The sequence below is a fragment of the Piliocolobus tephrosceles genome, chromosome 16, assembly GCF_002776525.5.
Source record: "Piliocolobus tephrosceles isolate RC106 chromosome 16, ASM277652v3, whole genome shotgun sequence".
NCBI classification, from domain to species: domain Eukaryota; kingdom Metazoa; phylum Chordata; class Mammalia; order Primates; family Cercopithecidae; genus Piliocolobus; species Piliocolobus tephrosceles.
In genome coordinates, this window is record NC_045449.1 from 34,923,841 (window position 1) to 34,937,997 (window position 14,157).

General features: G+C 42.3%; 1 protein-coding gene across 4 annotated transcripts in view; it reads left to right on the forward strand.

Annotated features, from left to right (window-relative positions):
* The first annotated feature begins 299 nt into the window (after positions 1–299).
* TRIM37 (tripartite motif containing 37) overlaps positions 300–14,157 on the forward strand; it is a 129,764-nt gene continuing 115,906 nt past the window's right edge. For 2 of the 4 annotated variants that reach the window (XM_026456738.1, XM_023204629.2), the window contains exons 1-3: positions 300–1,453; positions 1,622–1,699; positions 3,497–3,598. In XM_026456738.1, the coding sequence (XP_026312523.1) occupies positions 1,433–1,453; positions 1,622–1,699; positions 3,497–3,598 (201 nt within the window). In that variant the 5' untranslated portion in view covers positions 300–1,432. The remainder of the gene's footprint in view (positions 1,454–1,621; positions 1,700–3,496; positions 3,599–14,157) is intronic. The other 2 variants (XM_023204630.2, XM_023204631.2) reach the window with 2 other exon arrangements.

Sequence of the window (14,157 nt, forward strand, 5' to 3'; positions counted from 1 at the left end):
AACCATCAGCTCCATGTAGTTCAAAGACCACAAATAATTCTTACTGAAAGCATTTTTCAGTCTCAGATTAATCTTTCTAAATTATATCTTGTTCATGACCCACGTAGTTAAATTGTTGTTACCCACCACCTATAAGCCTAAATGCCTGATATTCAAGAACTTGTTTCTTGATTATTAGTGATTCTCTACATGTGCCCTCCAGGTCGGTTAAGTATAATTAGTTGTTTGCAATAAATACAGGAACAATTAAACTCAAATTATGAATTTGCTGTGCCCTCTTTGTCTCACACACCTTCAATTCTTGCAATCTTTACACATCTCTTCTGGCAGGAAATTGTAGAAAGCAGATCCCATTTATAGGAAAGATGAATATCGCTGATACCCTTTCAATAGTCCCACTGCGACAACTTACTTATGCGGCAAGAATGAAGTGTGGGATGTGGGAATGAAGTCTTCACAGTGTGTGGTCCCGTTCACTCACCACCGAAATGAGAAATGACACCTCTTCAGGCTTCACAGTCTGGAGCCTTCTAACTCAATTTGCTTTGGTAGGTGGAACCCAAGTCCTACAAACCTTAGACTCTTTTTTCCAGAGAGAACCACTAACCACTAACCCTGTGCACCAGGGTTTCTCAAAGTGCGGGCCACAGACCACCTGCTACCGAATCACACACAATGTTGGGTGAAAACGCGGATGGCCTGGGCCCCACCCTAAAATCTCAAAGTCCGAATACCCAGGGGTGTGGCTCCGAAGGCTGCGCTTTCCACTAGTGCGCCAGGTGGCTCCGTCTTTGGCGCGCAAGTTTGAGAGCCGTGGGGCCCCGCCCTCCACCGAGGTGGGCGGGGCGTAGCGGAGCCCCACGCTCAGACCGCCTACGCAGGCTGGGGCAGGAGGCACGCAACCCTGAGGTACCGAGTCGCCAAGTCTCGTGTGCGCCCCGCAACGCGGGAACTAGGCGAACCTTCCACGCTCCTCCCCTCTCTCCTCCCGCAGCGTCCTAAGCGCATGCGCTTCGCGGCTTCTCTCGCCTCCGCGCCCCCAGCTGTCCTGGTTACAGTTGGTGTTTGCGAATTCTCAGCGGCGCCTTCTTCGCCAAACTCCAGCGGCGGTTCCATACGCGCGCGCCCGCGTCACGTGGGCCGAGATTCCCTTGCGGCTGCTGGCCGGCGGGTGAGCCCGGAGAAAGGAGCCGCGGCCACTGCTCGCCCTACCTCTGCGCCCGGGGGCGGGCGCGCCGGTAAAAATGGCGAAATGCGGGTAGTCGGCGCTGGACCTAAAGCGATGGGGCACGCAGGTGGGGCGGTTGTCGGAGCCCCCTGACGTGGGCGCCGGGCTTCTCTCGGTGATTTGATCTGGCGACCTCGGGCCGGCGCCTGAGGTCAGACTACGGAGCCCGCGGGTCGCCAACGGCCTCGCCGAGAGCTGGAGGCAATGGATGAACAGAGCGTGGAGGTGAGGGGGTTGTGAGGGTGGTGGTTAGTCCCCGCCCCCACCCGATGAGCGGTTTTTATTCGGGGAGCCGTGCCCATGTCCTCCCTCCGGTAGGGCACCCCTACCCCACACCCCTGCCGCTGTGGAGAGGGCTGGCCCTGTACCAAGGACGCCGTTCTCATTCTGCAGCGCTGCGGGTGTCTTGTGCTCACTGTTCCGCAGTCAGGTGGTGCGTATCCTGGAGTTTTCAAGGATGTCTTGGCACAGGTACTCATCCCCACCGGTATTTACAAACTGCATCCTGTTCCGAGCAAAACTGCAGATTCATCAAATGGACGTACCCTGCCACTCGCCACCAGTCCTTGCGAGTTCTTGATGTGATCTAACTCTCCTTCCAAATGGATAATCATCTTCCCGTCTCAGTGGCACATTTTGCAAGCTTCTGCCCTTCCTTCCTAGATTGAATCAGCATATATTATCTCATGTGTAGTTTCCAGAACAAACTGTTGTTTTTATAACTGATTCTTGTAAGCTGTGAGTTAAAATAGTTGGGATATATAGGATATGTAAGTAAAGGCTAGGAATATTTTTTAAAAGATTGTTTATTGAACTTAATTGTATAATCATTATCAAATTTTGAACCTTTCAGATACTGAAATAGGAAATCCTTGCTTTTTAGTAAGAGGTAACCATGTTATGGATATTCCACTTGAAACTAGTCATTCTGTAGTCTTGTTGTCCACCCCGTTGCAGGTTACAGAATCTGCATCTCCCAGGTTCTTTCTGGCCCTACAGAGTCATGATAAGATTCACGAGTAATTTTCTCCTTAATTCCTCATGTAAAGTATTATAAAGGTTTTGTAAACTTACCTTGGTTTTAGGAGGGTTTAATTCTAGAATGGAGTGAAAGTAAATGTCAGTACTATAAAAACAAAGTATACAATAAGAATACCTTTTAATTGTACCTTTTTTCTTGTTAAAAACTTTTCAGTTACTTCTTAAATTGATTAAACTGAGACTTGCAAAGATAATACTGTTTCTTGTATTTACATATTTTTGTTGTTGTTGTTCCCAAGATTGCTTTGAACTACCGTCAGCGTTTTCAGTTGGGGCAGAATCTCAGGTTCAAATAAGTAGCTAGTCGGTTTTAACATCAGGGCAGCAATTCAGATTTCTGGATTCTTAATTCATTTTTTTCTGGATCACAGTACACTGCCTTTAGGATAAGTGTCTTTTTAAACTTCTTTTTCCTCTAAATTATAAAATCAGTTTATACCTTTTGGGGAAATTGCAGAAAAAGTTAAAAAGTTCATGTTGTGTATTCAGTCATATAGTCTGCCTTTTTTCTTTTTTTTTTTGAGACTGAGTCTCACTCTGTCACCCAGTCTGGAGTGCAGTGGCACCCTCTCTGCTCAATGCAACCTCCGCCTCCCAGGTTCAAGCGATTCTCCTGCCTCAGCCTCCTGAGTAGCTGGGATTACAGGCGCACACCACCACGCCCGGCTAATTTTTGTATTTTTAGTAGAGACGGGATTTCACCATTTTGACCAGACTGGTCTTGAACTCCTGACCTCAAGTGATCTACCTGCATCGGCCTCCCAAAGTGCTGGGATTACAGTCATGAACCATTGTGCCTGGGCCTTTTTTCCTTGCTGTTGTACATTATATGCATTTTTCTGTATCATTAGGTGAAGAACCATTTCTAGTGACTGTAATCTTTGTGTAACTGCCGTAATTTACTTAATATTTGGACATTTGGGCTGTACCTAGATTCTTGCCATTATAATTACTGCTTCAGTGAAAATTTTTCTGCATAAGTCTGTGTTTACATTTCCTATATTTTCCTTAGAATAGAATCATCATGAAGCTTAGAAAAATGGAAGTACATTTTCCAGATATTTTGAGGTACTCTGGACCTTGACCAACCAAATCCTGATATGGAATATAGTTAAAATAGAGATATCAGCCCAAAATAAATGTAAATGTTGAGTTGTTTTGAGCTTGCCTTTTACTCTTGATTCAGTAGCCTAAACTGATGGATCTTACATCTTTTATTGTTTTCAGAGCATTGCTGAGGTTTTCCGATGTTTCATTTGTATGGAGAAATTGCGGGATGCACGCCTGTGTCCTCATTGCTCCAAGCTGTGTTGTTTCAGCTGTATTAGGGTAAGTTGTATTTCTTTTTACATGTAACTAGTATATATAGTATATATTGTAAGGATTAACCATTTCCGTTTTCTTTTTATTTTACATTTGTTTGCCCTAAAGTGCTTGCTTGCATTGTGCTTGGGGTTGAGGAATACTAAGGTAAATGACAAATTGCCTGCCTTGAAGGAGCCTAAATCTAATTGAGGGAATAGAGTTTAGAATGTTTATATTGAAGAATGTGTGGTGTCATAAAGAGACACTAAAGAAGTGCTGTGGGGCTCAGAAGATTACTGGTTTATATGCGTTTGGTGAGTAAGATGGAGAAAAGTGTTTAATCTTAAACAGTTGCAAGACACTGTAGAGATAAATATAATCTAGTGGCTTTAAAACTTTAGTGTTGGCACTTTGGGAGGCCAAGATGGGTGGATGACAACGTCAAGAGATCGAGACTTGGCCGGGCGCGGTGGCTCAAGCCTGTAATCCCAGCACTTTGGGAGGCCGAGACGGGCGGATCACAAGGTCAGGAGATCGAGACCATCCTGGCTAACACGGCGAAACCCCGTCTCTACTAAAAATACAAAAAGCTAGCCGGGCAAGGTGGCGGGCGCCTGTAGTCCCAGCTACTTGGGAGGCTGAGGCAGGAGAATGGCTTAAACCCGGGAGGCCCAGCTTGCAGTGAGCTGAGATCCGGCCACTGCACTCCAGCCTCTGTGACAGAGTGAGACTCCGTCTCAAAAAAAAAAAAAAAAGAGATGGAGACCATCCTGGCCAACATGGTGAAACCCTGTCTCTACTAAAAATACAAAAATTAGCTGGGCGTGGTGGCATGCGCCTGTGTCCCAGCTACCCGTGAGGCTGAAGCAGGAGAATCACTTGAACCTGGTGGGGGCAGAGGTTGCAGTGAGCCGAGATAGCGCCACTGCACTCTAGGCTGGCGACAAAGTGAGACTTCGTCTCAAAAAAAAAAAAAAAAACAAAATTTGAATGTTGGCTGGGAGTGGTGGCCCAGGCCTGTGATCCCAGCACTTTGGGAGGCCGAGGCGGGCGGATCATGGGGTCAGGAGTTCGAGACCAGCCTGACCAACATGGTGAAACCCCATCTCTACTAAAAATACAAAAATTAGCTGAGTGTGGTGGTGTGTGCCTGTAATCCCAGCTACTGTGGAGGCTGAGGCAGGAGAATTGCTTGAACCCAGGAGGCAGAGGTTGCAGTGAGCCGAGATCATGCCAGTGCACTCCAGCCTGGGCGACAGAGCGAGACTGTGTCTCAAAAAAACAAAAAAACATTATGAGGAAGTTTGGTTGTGTGTGCCAACGTCCAATAGCACATCTACAGAGTATAATTGAAAACTGCCTTGTTCACAGTCCTCTTCAATTATTTTCCTGAGAAAAGCAAAGAAGTCACATGCTCTTCACCTCAAACTTTCTGTTCGGCTGCGCGCGGTAGCTCACGCCTGTAATGCCAGCATTTTGGGAGGGTGAGGTGGGTGGATCACCTGAGGTCAGGAGTTCAAGAGCAGCCTGACCAATATGGTGAAACCCTGTCTCTACTAAAAATACAAAAATTAGCCGGGCATGGTGGCATGTGCCTGTAGTCCCAGCTACTCAAGAGGCTGAGACAGGAGAATCACTTGAACCCGGGAGGCAGAGGTTGCAGTGAGCCACTGCACTCCAACCTGGCGACACAGCGAGACTTCATCTCAAAAAAAAAAAAAGAAAAGAAAATTTCTGTTTCCTTATTCTTGCCTAAGGAAGATAAATATGCCTTTGTCAAGAGTAGTATTGGTAACACTTAAATCATTTTTTTCTAGTCACACAGCTCACAATTGATGGTACTGGATTTGTACGCATTAAGTTCAATAACTCTATAGCCTTTTCTTTGTCACTGCACCATGTGCAGAAGACCAAGTTAAATATGATGTTAGTTTTCATACTCCTAAAACTAAGAGATTCATTCTTTCTTGGCCTTCTTTCCTCAGCTGTAGAATTCAGATAGGATTTGCTTTACAGGGTGGTTGTGGCATTAAATGAGATAACCTAAGAAGTAATTAAGAAATTATAAAATACTGTATCTACTTGTTTGTAAGGTGTTGAGTTGTTAAAATAGCAACTAATACACATTAACACTTACCTATGTTTTAATAAACAGTGAAACTGATGCTAGAGAGATTAAGTAATTGACCTCCATTACTATAGTTAAGTAAGTGGTGGAATCTGGATCTGGGCTGATTTTTTCGATGAAGGTCCCATATGCTTATGGTGTTTAGTTGTTACCTTATGCCTCATTGATTCTGTATTTTTTCATTATTACATCTTCTTCCTCCTGCCCCTTAAATGCATTTATTTCTTAATTTCTTAAGATCTTGTTGCTTCGTTCTCTACTCTGAGGTTTCTGGGAGTATTCATCTACTTTGGGAAATCTGATTTACTTTAGCAGCTTTAGCTATCATCTCTGTGCATGGCTCCTAAATCTGTTCCTTCGACACTAACTTGTGGATGTCTTGTCTTGTTGTCCTTCTAGCATCTTGAACTTTGTTGAAGATCAAATTATTTGTGTTATTTTCTCAAACCAACTCTAAGTTCATTCTTTTTGTTCTGTTCTACCAGTCAAACTGGAAACTTTATACAATGATTTTTTTATTTTTTATTTTTATTTTTTTGAGATGGAGTCTCGCTCTGTTGCCCAGGCTAAAGTGCAGTGGCGTGATCTTGGGTCACTGCAACCTCCACCTCTCAGGTTCAAGCGATTCTCCTGCCTCAGCCTCCCGAGTTGCTGGGAGTATAGGTGCACTCCACCATGCCCAGCTGTTTGTGTGTGTGTGTGTGTGTGTGTGTGTGTGTGTGTGTATATATATATATTTTTTTTTTTTTTTTTGGTAGAAATGGGGTTTCACTGTGTTGCCCAGGCTGGTCTTGAACTCCTGACCTCAACTGATCTACCCTCCTTGGCCTCCCAAAGTGCTGGAATTACTAGCATGAGCCACCGTGCCTGGGCTATACCAATGATTTTTAAGTGCAATTAGTTATTATCTCCCGGTTTCACTTATGTTTGTCTTACCTTTCTATTTTTATCATTAGCATGCTAATAGAGAAGTATGAACATTGGTTACCTCATGCTTAGATTATTTAATTACTTTCTATCTGATCTCTCAGGTTTGAGTCTTTTCTTATTTCCAGTCCATTTTCTGTCCTGCTGCTATATTAATATTTTTCATTGGTGTCTTTTTTTTCCCAGAAGCCTCAGAAATTTATTACATAAAGGATAAAGTCCACGAGTGTTAGCCTTGTGTTCAGACCGTCCAGATCTGGTTCTGACCTTTCTTTCTAGGGCTGTCTTGGTTCCTGAATGCACTGATCATTTGTTCATTCATTCAGCAAATATTGTTTGCCTACTTGTTTTCAAGCCAGTCATTTTTTATTAGGTATAATGGACATACAATAAACTACACATATTTAAAGTGTACAGTTTTTTGTTTGTTTTGTTCTTTTTTTTTTTTTTTTTTTGTGAGATGGCGTTTCGCTCTTGTTGCCCAGCCTGGAGTGCAATGATGCGATCTCCCCTCACTGCAACCTCCATCTCCTGGGTTCAAGTGATTCTCCTGCCTCAGCCTTCCAAGCAGCTGGGATTATAGGCATGCATCACCACGCCTGGCTAATTTTGTATTTTTAGCAGAAACAGGGTTTCACCATGTTGGTCAGGTTGGTCTCAAACTCCTGACCTCAGGTGATCTACCCACCTCAGCCTCCCAAAGTGCTAGGATTATAGATGTGAGTCACTGCGCCTGGCCAAGTGTACAGTTTTGACATATATATCCTCTTGTGAGACTATCACTGCAGCCAAGTTAGTGAATGTATCTGTCATCCCCAAAACTTTCCTTGTGCCTCTTGGTAATTCCTCCCTCTACTTACCTTGTCCCCAGGCAACCACTGATCTGCTTTCTGTCGCAATAGATAGGTTTGCTTCAGAGATAAGGGGGATGGAAAAAGAGGAAAAAGATAAGTTTGCATGCTCCGGAATTTTACACAAATGAAAATCATACAATACATACTTTTAGGGATCTGGCTTTTTTCACTCAGCAAAAATACTGTGTGTATCAGTAGTATTCCTTTTTATTGCTAAGTAGTATTCCATTGTATGTATTTACCACAATTTGTTTATGCATTCACCTATTGATGGACATATGGCATGTTTACAGTTTTTGCTATTACAGTGAAAATTGCTGCGAACATTCGTGTACAAGAAGCTTTCTTTTCTCTTGGGTAAATAATTAGAAATGGAATGGATAGAGATTATATGGTAGATGTGTGTTTAACATTTTGAAAATTGCCCAGCTATCTTCTAAAATACTTATATCTGAGAGCTAAACAACGAGCATACGTGGACATAAAGGGGGAAATGCTAGACACCAGAACTTCAAAAGAGGGAGAGGAGAAGAGGGATGAAGGTTAAATTAAAAAAAGGATTGGGAGACCGAAGCGGGCGGATCACCTGAATTCGGGAGTTCGAGACCAGCTTGACCAACATGGAAAACCCCGTCTCTAATAAAAATACAAAATTAACCAGGCGTGGTGGTGCATGCCTGTAATCCCAGCTACTCAGGAGGCTGAGGCAGGAGAATCTCTTGAATCCGGAAGGTGGAGGTTGCATTGAGCTGAGATCGTGCCATTGTACTCCAGCCTTGGCAACAAGAGCAAAACTCTGTCTCAGAGAAAAAAAAAGGAAATAGTTACATTCTCACCAGCAGTGAATGAGAGTTCCAATTCCACCACATTAATACTAGCAGTTGGTATGTTCGGTTTTGTGAATTTTAGCCATTCTCGGGGTATGTAGCCATTCTTAGAGGTATCTCCTTGTTTTAGTTAGCGTTTCTCTGTTGAGTAATGATGTTAGCATCTTTTCCAGGAGTTATTTACCATCCATATGTTGTCTTTGGTAAGGGGTCTGTTCAGTGCCCCCCATTTTGTGCTAAATAAATATAACAAAATTTCCATTTTACCCATATTTCAGGGTACAGTTCAGTGTCTTTAATTACATCCATGATGTTGTACAACCATATCACTGTTTCCAAAACCTTTCATCACCCCAAACAGAAAGTCTGTACCCATTAAAAATAAACATAAGTAAACATAGAAAAGGTATATTAAAAATACAGTATAAAAGATAAAAAATAGTACACCTATGTAGGGCAGCTCCATTCTAATCTTATGAGAGTACTGTAGTATATACGGTCCATCATTTACCCATACATCTTTATGTGACACATGACTATATACCACCTTTCGTTTATCCTTTTTTTTTTTTTTTTTTTTAAGACAGTGTCTTCTCTGTCGCCAAGCTGGAGCTGGAGTGCAGTGGCGCGATCTCGGCTCACTGCACCCTCCACCTCTCTCCCAGGTTCAAGCGAGTCTCCAGCCTCAGCCTCCTAAGTAGCTGGGACTACAGGCGTGTGCCACCACACCCAGCTAATTTTTGTGTTTTTAGTAGAGATGGGGTTTCACCATGTTGGCCAGGATGGTGTTGATCTCTTGACCTGGTGATCCACCCTCCTTGACCTCCCAAAGTGCTGAGATTACAGGCATTGAGCCACCGCGCCCAGCCTATTTATCCATTTTTATCTCTTGATATACACTTGGGTTGTTTTCACCTTTTGGGTATTGTTAATATTTCTGTTGTTAACAATTATCTGTTTGAGTTCCTGCTTTCATTTCTTTTGAATATATATCTAGGAGTGAAATTGCTAGATCATATGGTATTCTGTTTAACTTTTTTTTTTTTTTTTTTAATTGTGGTAAAATATACCTAATGTAAGATTAACCCTTTTTTTTTTTTTTTAAATGAGACAGTGTCTCACTCTGTTACCCACGTTGGAGCTCAGTGACACAGTCATGGCTCACTGCAGCCTCAATCTCTTGGGCTTGAGCAGTTGGCCTGCTTCACACTCTTGAGTAGCTGGGACCACAAGTGTGTGCCATTGTGCCTGGTTAATTTTTTTATTTTTTGTAGAGACAGGGTTTCACTTTGTTGACCAAGTTGGCCTCAGACTCCTGGGCTCAAATGATCTGCCTGCCTTGGCCTCCCAAGTGCTAGGATTACAGATGTGAGCCACTTGGCTCAGTCACATTTACGATTTTAACTGTATTTTTAAGAGTACAGTTTAGTGGCATTAAGTACATTCACATTGTTGTGCAGCCATCACCACTATCCACCTTTAGTACCTTTTCATCATCCCAAACTGAAACTCTGTACTTGATAAACAATAAATTCTCATTATTCTCTTCCCTCTAGCCCCGTTAACCATTATTCTACCTTTTATCTTTACACTGACTGTTCTAAGTACCTCATATACATGGAATCATAAAATATTTGTGTTTATTTCTACCTCTGTATTCTGTTCTGTTAGTCTCTATTTCTGTTCTTATGGTAGTACCACACTGCTTTGATTACTGTAGCTTTGTAGTAAGTTTTAAAATTAGTGTGAGTCCTCCAACTTTTTCTTTTTCAAGATAGTTTTAGCTATTTGGCATCCCTTGAGATTCCATGTGAATTTTAAATGCATTTTTGTACCAATATAAAAAAGCACCATTGGAGTTTTAGTAGGGATTACATTGATTCTGTACATGCCTTTGAGTAGTATTGCTGTCCTAAAAATATTAAATCTTATGATCCTTGAACATGGGTGTCTTTCCATTTATTTAGGACTTCTCTAACTTCTTTCAGCAGTGTATTGTAGTTTTGCATGTATAAGTCTTTCTTTCTTTTTCTTTTTTATTTTTTTGAGACAGGATCTTGCTGTCACCCAGGCTGGAGTGCAGTGATGTGATCATGGCTCACTGCAGCCTCAACTTCCTGGGTTCAAGCAGTCCTCTTGTCTTGGCCTCCCAGTGCTGGGATTATAGGTGTAAACCACCACACTCAGCCTCTGTGTATGTCTTTCAAATTCTTGCTTCGTTTTTTTCCTAAGCATTTTATTCCTTTTGATGCTGTTGCAAATGTGTTATTTTCTTAATTTCCTTTTTTGATTGTTCATTGCAAGCTTATAGAAATGCCATTGTTTTTTGTGTGTTTATTTTGTATCCTGTAACTGCTGCATTTATTGGCTTTAACAATATTTTGTGGACTCTTCAGGGATTTTTACAGATAAGATCATGTCATCTGCAAAAAGATAATTTCACTTCTTTTTTAATTAGGATACTTTTTATTTCTTTATTTGCCTAAGTACTGTGGCTGGAATTTTTAGTACCTGTATTATGTTGAATAGAGATTGTAAAAGCTGGCATCCTTGTCTTTTTCCTGATCTTAAGGGGAATTTTTCCTGATCTTAAGGGGAAGAGTTAAAAGCCTTTGAATCGTTGACTATGATTTTTATGAGTTTTTATATATGGCCTTTATCAAGTTGAGGAAGTTCCCTTCTATTTCTGTCTATTGAGTATTTTTGTCATGAAAGGATATTGGATTTTGTCAGATGCCTTTTCTGTATAATTGAGATGATCATAGTGGGGGTTTTCCATGAAGTGGTTTATTACATTGAATGATTTTTATAGTTGAACCATCTTTGTATTCTAGGAATAAATCCCACTTGGCCACAGTGTATAGTCTTTTAAATATTCTGTTGAATTAGTTTTATTAGGATTTTGTTGAGGATTTACCTAGCACAGTTTCTCTAGTAAATGTCTTAAACTCCCAGAGCAATATATATACATTAAAATTTTTCACATAGCATTATGAATGAGGATACACAGTGCATGTCAATGTGATATCTCTGAGTATATTCTGAAGAAATGGAAGGAATTTAATAAATATTTGTATTTTAAATTAATTTCAAATGCAGGATTAGGTGTTGGAAGTAGTATTTAATCAATCATGAACCCATGATCTAAGATTTTTAATGATTGCTGTAATTAATGTTTCTCAAAGAGCTTGTTTTCTGTAACAAAGTTGATTTTTTTTTTTTGAGACAGAATCTCACTGTCAGCCAGGCTGTAGTGCAGTGGCACAATCTCAGCTCACTGTAACCTTCGCTTCCTGGGTTCAAGCGATTGTCCTGCCTCAGCCTCCCGAGTAGCTGGGATTGCAGGCAACCACCACCATGCCCGACTAATTTTTATATTTTTAGTAGAGTTGGGGTTTCTTTTTTTTTTTTTTTTTGTTTTTTTGAGACGGAGTCTCACTCTGTGGCCCAGGCTGGAGTGTAGTGGCCGGATCCTGGCTCACTGCAAGCTCCGCCTCCTGGGTTCACGCCATTCTCCTGCCTCAGCCTCCTGAGTAGCTGGGACTACAGGCGCCCGCCACCTCGCCCAGCTAGTTTTTTGTATTTTTTAGTAGAGGCGGGGTTTCACTGTGTTAGCCAGGATGGTCTTGATCTCCTGACCTTGTGATCCGCCCGTCTCGGCCTCCCAAAGTGCTGGGATTACAGGCTTGAGCCACCGCGCCCGGCCTAGAGTTGGGGTTTCACCATGTTTCCCAGGCTGGTCTCGAACTCCAGACCCCAGGTGATCCACCCACCTCGGCCTCCCAAAGTGTTGGGATTACAGGCGTGAGCCACCATGCCCGGCTGATGTTTTTTTTAAAACTCTCTCTTTTTGGTCTGCCGTTACACTAACTAATTTTATTTACCATCTGGCTTATTTAGTTCTGTATACTAGATAATTAATATATACAATCTTTATGATAATTACTCATTCTTACAAGTTTTTGGAGATGAACAAAGGGACTGCTTTTCCCTTTCTCTGGTAGACACACCATAAGAAGTGGACTTTGGTTGTAGTTTAGTGGTATAGATGTTTGTAAGAAACTATTTTAGGTTGGGCGCCGTGGCTCATCCCTGTAGTCCCAGCACTTTGGGAGGCCAAAGGCGGAGGACTGTTTGAGCCCAGGACTTCAAGACCAGCCTGAGCAACATGGCAGGATCCCATCTCTGCAAAAATTAAAAAATTAGCTGGATGTAGTGGGCACATCTGTAGCCCCAGCTACTTCTGAGGGTCAGGTGGGAGGACCTCTTGAGACCAAGAGGTTGAGGCTGCAGTGAGCTGTGTTTGGGCCACTGCACTCCTGCGTGAGCGACAGATTGTGACTTGTCTCAAAAACAAAAACCCAGACAGTATTTAGCATGTTTTTGTATGTATATATAGTTTGCCTCAAGCAATACATTAGGGGATGTAGAAAATTTTGTATGCTTTCACAAGGCATCTGAGATCCTCTGTAATCTGCCTCCTAGTTTCCTTGCAGTTTTGAGCTATTTGGGAATAAAGGTTCTTTGTTAACAAATTTCCTATTTACTGCCTGTTTTCTCTTATAGCTAAAACTATTTAAATAAGTGTTTTCCACTCCATATCTCTGCAACCTCGCTGTCTACTTACCCTTCAGCACATTCTAACTTGATTTTAGTTCTTCCACACTACTCACATGGCTCCTGCAGGGTGTAGACTCAATTTTGCTAAATCCAGTGAACATTTCATTGGCCTTATCTTTCCTTCTCAGAGCATCAGCACAAATTACTTTATCTGTTTTTCTTGAAACATTATCTTCTTTGGTATTTTTGCCGTAATAGCTATACCATCCTCCTAGTAACTTAATGGTCTATGGATTTTTTTTTTTTTTTTTTTTTTAAAGAGACTGAGTCTTGCTCTGTTATCCAGGCTAGAGACAGTGGCATGATCATGGCTCACTGCAGCCCCGACCTCTGGATTCAATTGATCCTCCCACCTCAGCCTCCTGAGGAGTAGCTGGGACTACAGACATGCCCACCATGCCTGGCTAATTTTTAAGTTTATTGTAGAGATGGTATCTTGCTGTGTGACCTAGACTGGTCTGGACTTCCTGGCCTTAAGCAATCCTCCCACCTTGGCCTGCCAAAGTGCTGAGATTAAAGGTGTGAGCCACCACATTCGACTGGTCCATGACTTTTAACACTACCTCTAGACTTAACACTTCACAACTTTATCTTTTCAGTCCTGCCCTTTTTCTTGCCTCTAGTATCTAACTACCCTTGTTTGGACTTGTAGTATGCATTTCAAATATATTATCTCTATAAGAGGTGTTTTTTTATTTTTTCCATGCCAAATCTGTTTCTTTTCCAGTCAGGAACCTAGTTTTTTATCCAAAAACCTAGTTCACTTTAATCGTCCTTTTTCCTCACATCCAGTAGTAATTGAACTATAAATGTTAGCAGCCATTTTTTTTTTTTTTTTGAGACGGAGTCTTGCTCTGTCGCCAGGCTGGAGTGCAGTGGCCGGATCTCAGCTCACTGCAAGTTCCTCCTCCCGGGTTTACGCCTTTCTCCTGCCTCAGCCTCCTGAGTAGCTGGGACTACAGGTGCCCGCCACCTCGCACGGCTACTTTTTTGTATTTTTAAGTAGAGACGGGGTTTCACCGGGTTAGCCAGGATGGTCTGGATCTCCTGACCTTGTGATCCGCCCGTCTCGGCCTCCCAAAGTGCTGGGATTACAGGCTTGAGCCACCGCGCCTGGCAAGCAGCCATTTTTTTAAAGATTATCTTATTATTGCTAACAGCTTCTCTAACCGTTACAGCAGTTTTGCAGGGTAGGTATGTTGATTCTCTTGTTGCATGTGAGGAGAC